The 6,195-nt window shown below is 51.1% G+C and overlaps 1 protein-coding gene across 1 annotated transcript in view; it reads right to left on the bottom strand.

Annotated features, from left to right (window-relative positions):
• The window catches only part of PTK2B (protein tyrosine kinase 2 beta), a 188,408-nt gene that overhangs the window by 2,494 nt on the left and 179,719 nt on the right, over nt 1-6,195 (bottom strand). The window contains 1 exon segment of the mRNA XM_075341629.1: nt 682-762. Coding sequence (XP_075197744.1) covers nt 682-762 — 81 coding nt within the window.

Below are 6,195 nucleotides of genomic sequence, written 5' to 3'. Positions count from 1 at the left end.
CAAGGGACAAGGATGGGCACATTACTACAAGGGACAAGGATGGGCACATTACTACAGGGGACAAGGATGGGGGACATTACTACTGGGGACAAGGATGGGGCACATTACTACAGGGACAAGGATGGGCACATTACTACAAGGGACAAGGATGGGCACATTACTACAAGGGACAAGGATGGGCACATTACTACAGGGGACAAGGATGGGGCACATTACAACAGGGAACAAGGATGGGGGACATTACTACAGGGGACATTACTACAAGGGACAAGGATGGGGCACATTACAACTGGGAACAAGGATGGGGGACATTACTACAGGGGACATTACTACAAGGGACAAGGATGGGCACATTACTACAGGGGACATTACTACAAGGGACAAGGATGGGCACATTACATTTTCTATTCTATTTTAAGTTTTGAAATTTACCAGTAGCTGCGGCATTTTCTACCCTATACTTATACTGAGTCAATAACTTTTCCCAGTTTTTTGTGGTAAAATTAGGTGCCTTGGCTTATACTCAAGTTTATACGGTAATATTTAAGAAAATATAAAAAGACAAAAATATTTCTCCATTTTACGATTTTAAATTAAAGTAGCAAAACGTTTTACAAAATTTAGCAATGTGTTGATGAATCAGATCAGAAGAATTACATCACAATACATTAGATACATTACCTCTGTACGAGAAGATGTGGGTAATGATGGAAGAATATCATCTACACTTCCTATGAGCTTTCGGAGGGTCAACCCAACATTCTAGAAGATGAACGACAGAGGCAGAAAGTTTATGTTTACCACTTGAGATGCTTGGATGCACATATGTCTGTTACAACCAATGAATGATGAATATAAAAAGGTAAATACTAGAGTGGCTGCCAATCTATTTGTATGTTCCATTCCATCGGCCATGACAATCTGTGACATCTGGAATTGGAGAGGGATTACAGGCCCTTACCTGACTGCTAGTGATGAGCGGGCACTACCATGCTCGGGTGCTCAGTACTGGTAACTAGTGATGAGTGGGCACTACCATGCTCGGGTGCTCAGTACTGGTAACTAGTGATGAGTGGGCACTACCATGCTCGGGTGCTCCGTACTGGTAACTAGTGATGAGTGGGCACTACCATGCTTGGGTGCTCTGTACTGGTAACTAGTGATGGGCGGGCACTACCATGCTCGGGTGCTCAGTACTGGTAACTAGTGATGAGCGGGCACTACCATGCTCGGGTGCTCAGTACTGGTAACTAGTGATGAGCGGGCACTACCATGCTCGGGTGCTCAGTACTGGTAACTAGTGATGAGTGGGCACTACCATGCTCGGGTGCTCAGTACTGGTAACTAGTGATGAGCGGGCACTACCATGCTCAGGTGCTCAGTACTGGTAACTAGTGATGAGCAGGCACTACCATGCTCGGGTGCTCAGTACTGGTAACTAGTGATGAGCGGGCACTACCATGCTCAGGTGCTCAGTACTGGTAACTAGTGATGAGCGGGCACTACCATGCTCGGGTGCTCAGTACTGGTAACTAGTGATGAGTGGGCACTACCATGCTCGGGTGCTCAGTACTGGTAACTAGTGATGAGCGGGTACTACCATGCTCGGGTGCTCAGTACTGGTAACTAGTGATGAGCGGGCACTACCATGCTCGGGTGCTCAGTACTGGTAACTAGTGATGAGCGGGCACTACCATGCTCGGGTGCTCAGTACTGGTAACTAGTGATGAGTGGGCACTACCATGCTCGGGTGCTCAGTACTGGTAACTAGTGATGAGCGGGCACCACCATGCTCAGGTGCTCAGTACTGGTAACTAGTGATGAGCGGGCACTACCATGCTCAGGTGCTCAGTACTGGTAACTAGTGATGAGCAGGCACTACCATGCTCGGGTGCTCAGTACTGGTAACTAGTGATGGGCGGGCACTACCATGCTCGGGTGCTCAGTACTGGTAACTAGTGATGAGTGGGCACTACCATGCTCGGGTGCTCAGTACTGGTAACTAGTGATGAGCGGGCACTACCATGCTCGGGTGCTCAGTACTGGTAACTAGTGATGAGTGGGCACTACCATGCTCGGGTGCTCAGTACTGGTAACTAGTGATGAGTGGGCACTACCATGCTCGGGTGCTCAGTACTGGTAACTAGTGATGAGCGGGCACTACCATGCTCGGGTGCTCAGTACTGGTAACTAGTGATGAGCGGGCACTACCATGCTCGGGTGCTCAGTACTGGTAACTAGTGATGAGCGAGCACTACCATGCTCGGGTGCTCAGTACTGGTAACTAGTGATGGGCGGGCACTACCATGCTCGGGTGCTCAGTACTGGTAACTAGTGATGAGCAGGCACTACCATGCTCGGGTGCTCAGTACTGGTAACTAGTGATGAGCGGGCACCACCATGCTCAGGAGCTCAGTACTGGTAACTAGTGATGAGCGGGCACTACCATGCTCAGGTGCTCAGTACTGGTAACTAGTGATGAGCGGGCACTACCATGCTCGGGTGCTCAGTACTGGTAACTAGTGATGAGCAGGCACTACCATGCTCGGGTGCTCAGTACTGGTAACTAGTGATGAGCGGGCACTACCATGCTCGGGTGCTCAGTACTGGTAACTAGTGATGAGCGGGCACTACCATGCTCAGGTGCTCAGTACTGGTAACTAGTGATGAGCGGGCACTACCATGCTCAGGTGCTCAGTACTGGTAACTAGTGATGAGCGGGGCACTACCATGCTCAGGTGCTCGGTACTGGTAACTAGTGATGAGCGGGCACTACCATGCTCGGGTGCTCAGTACTGGTAACTAGTGATGAGCGGGCACTACCATGCTCGGGTGCTCAGTACTGGTAACTAGTGATGAGCAGGCACTACCATGCTCAGGTGCTCAGTACTGGTAACTAGTGATGAGCGGGCACTACCATGCTCGGGTGCTCAGTACTGGTAACTAGTGATGAGCAGGCACTACCATGCTCGGGTGCTCAGTACTGGTAACTAGTGATGAGCGGGCACTACCATGCTCGGGTGCTCAGTACTGGTAACTAGTGATGAGTGGGCACTACCATGCTCGGGTGTTCAGTACTGGTAACTAGTGATGAGCGGGCACTACCATGCTCAGGTGCTCAGTACTTGTAACTAGTGATGAGCGGGCACTACCATGCTCAGGTGCTCAGTACTCGTGACTAGTAATGAGCGGGCACTACCATGTTCAGGTGCTCAGTACTCGTGACTAGTAATGAGCGGGCACTACCATGCTCGGGTGCTCAGTACTGGTAACTAGTGATGTAACTAGTTACAAGTACCGAGCACCCGAGCATGGTAGTGCCCGCTCATCACTAGTTACGAGTACTCAGCACCTGAGCATGGTAGTGCCCGCTCATCACTAGTTACCAGTACTGAGCACCCGAGCATGGTAGTGCCCGCTCATCATTAGTTACCAGTACTGAGCACCCGAGCATGGTAGTGCCCGCTCATCACTAGTTACAAGTACCGAGCACCCGAGCATGGTAGTGCCCGCTCATCACTAGTTACGAGTACTCAGCACCTGAGCATGGTAGTGCCCGCTCATCACTAGTTACCAGTACTGAGCACCCGAGCATGGTAGTGCCCGCTCATCATTAGTTACCAGTACTGAGCACCCGAGCATGGTAGTGCCCGCTCATCACTAGTTACGAGTACCGAGCACCCGAGCATGGTAGTGCCCGCTCATCACTAGTTACCAGTACTGAGCACCTGAGCATGGTAGTGCCCGCTCATCACTAGTTACCAGTACTGAGCACCTGAGCATGGTAGTGCCCGCTCATCACTAGTTACGAGTACTGAGCACCTGAGCATGGTAGTGCCCGCTCATCACTAGTTACCAGTACTGAGCACCTGAGCATGGTAGTGCTCGCTCATGACTAGTTACCAGTACTCAGCACCTGAGCATGGTAGTGCCCGCTCATCACTAGTTACGAGTACCGAGCACCCGAGCATGGTAGTGCCCGTTCATCACTAGTTACCAGTACCGAGCACCCGAGCATGGTAGTGCCCGCTCATCACTAGTTACGAGTTCTCAGCACCTGAGCATGGTAGTGCCCCGCTCATCACTAGTTACCAGTACTGAGCACCCGAGCATGGTAGTGCCCGCTCATCATTAGTTACCAGTACTGAGCACCCGAGCATGGTAGTGCCCTCTCATCATTAGTTACCAGTACTGAGCACCCGAGCATGGTAGTGCCCGCTCATCACTAGTTACGAGTACCGAGCACCCGAGCATGGTGGTGCCCGCTCATCACTAGTTACCAGTACTGAGCACCTGAGCATGGTAGTGCCCGCTCATCACTAGTTACGGGTACTGAGCACCTGAGCATGGTAGTGCCCACTCATCATTAGTTACCAGTACTGAGCACCTGAGCATGGTAGTGCCCACTCATCACTAGGTACCAGTACTGAGCACCCGAGCATGGTAGTGCCCGCTCATCACTAGTTACGGGTACTGAGCACCCGAGCATGGTAGTGCCCGCTCATCACTAGTTACCAGTACTGAGCACCCGAGCATGGTAGTGCCCGCTCATCACTAGTTACCAGTACTGAGCACCCGAGCATGGTAGTGCTCGCTCATCACTAGTTACCAGTACTGAGCACCCGAGCATGGTAGTGCCCGCTCATCACTAGTTACCAGTACTGAGCACCCGAGCATGGTAGTGCCCGCTCATCACTAGTTACGGGTACTGAGCACCCGAGCATGGTAGTGCCCGCTCATCACTAGTTACCAGTACTGAGCACCCGAGCATGGTAGTGCCCGCTCATCACTAGTTACCAGTACTGAGCACCCGAGCATGGTAGTGCCCGCTCATCACTAGTTACCAGTACCGAGCACCCGAGCATGGTAGTGCCCGCTCATCACTAGTTACGAGTACTCAGCACCTGAGCATGGTAGTGCCCGCTCATCACTAGTTACCAGTACTGAGCACCCGAGCATGGTAGTGCCCGCTCATCATTAGTTACCAGTACTGAGCACCCGAGCATGGTAGTGCCCGCTCATCACTAGTTACGAGTACCGAGCACCCGAGCATGGTGGTGCCCGCTCATCACTAGTTACCAGTACTGAGCACCTGAGCATGGTAGTGCCCGCTCATCACTAGTTACGGGTACTGAGCACCTGAGCATGGTAGTGCCCACTCATCATTAGTTACCAGTACTGAGCACCTGAGCATGGTAGTGCCCGCTCATCACTAGTTACAGGTACTGAGCACCCGAGCATGGTAGTGCCCGCTCATCAGTAGTTACCAGTACTGAGCACCCGAGCATGGTAGTGCCCGCTCATCACTAGTTACCAGTACTGAGCATCCGAGCATGGTAGTGCCCGCTCATCAGTAGTTACCAGTACTGAGCACCCGAGCATGGTAGTGCCCGCTCATCACTAGTGACGGCTTTTGCGGCTTCTTTTGATTATGCGTCCAGGCATGATGTCACATGTGCGTCACTCCACAACGATGACATCACTCCAGACCATTGTCATGGCCGACAGAGCATAAAAACAATTTACACCATCTGCACCCCTAATCTGTTTTGTGACACTCAAAAGAACTAGAACCTGTGGCTCTTCAAATTTTGGTAAACTGGAATTTGTACAGCAATTTTCTAACAGGTGGATACCAGAACCCAAGTCAGAGCAAAATGAGCAAATACCTTGCTTTAGGTTTGTAGAAAGTAATAGTACATATAAATAACACAAGGCGCTTTTGTAAACCGTGTTCTTGATCAAAAAAGGGTAAAGCCCATCCCACCATGAGAAGGTGCCCCCCAATGTGGACGGTATCTTCTAGTATTAGAACCTCACCTTGTGCCAGACGACCTCTTTGAGCCTGGTGTAGCTTCCCTTGGGCAAGTCTCCGAAAAGTCGGCCCCGGTCCAGCTTTGCCCCATCTACATCGAGGTCGTCTGACACAAGGTGAGGCTTTAATACTAGAAGATGGGACCATCCGAATTGGGGAACAACTTCAAAAAGAAGTAACTTTCCTAGAACTTCCAAATGGAATATGTTTCCTGAAGCTCCAACAGGAGAATCCTTCCTAGAGCGCCACCCGGAGGTGGATTTTCTATAGCTCCGATAGTCTACAAGGGTAACAGAGTCGGAGACACACAGGTACTGGTGGATTTTATCACGGGGATGGTGTAGACGAAAATGAGAGAAGTGACGACTATGGAGCATGGG

The sequence above is a fragment of the Anomaloglossus baeobatrachus genome, chromosome 3 (genome assembly GCF_048569485.1).
Source record: "Anomaloglossus baeobatrachus isolate aAnoBae1 chromosome 3, aAnoBae1.hap1, whole genome shotgun sequence".
NCBI classification, from domain to species: Eukaryota; Metazoa; Chordata; class Amphibia; order Anura; family Aromobatidae; genus Anomaloglossus; species Anomaloglossus baeobatrachus.
The sequence above is the reverse complement of the archived record's forward strand: the minus strand, read 5'-3'. Positions and strand labels throughout refer to the sequence as shown.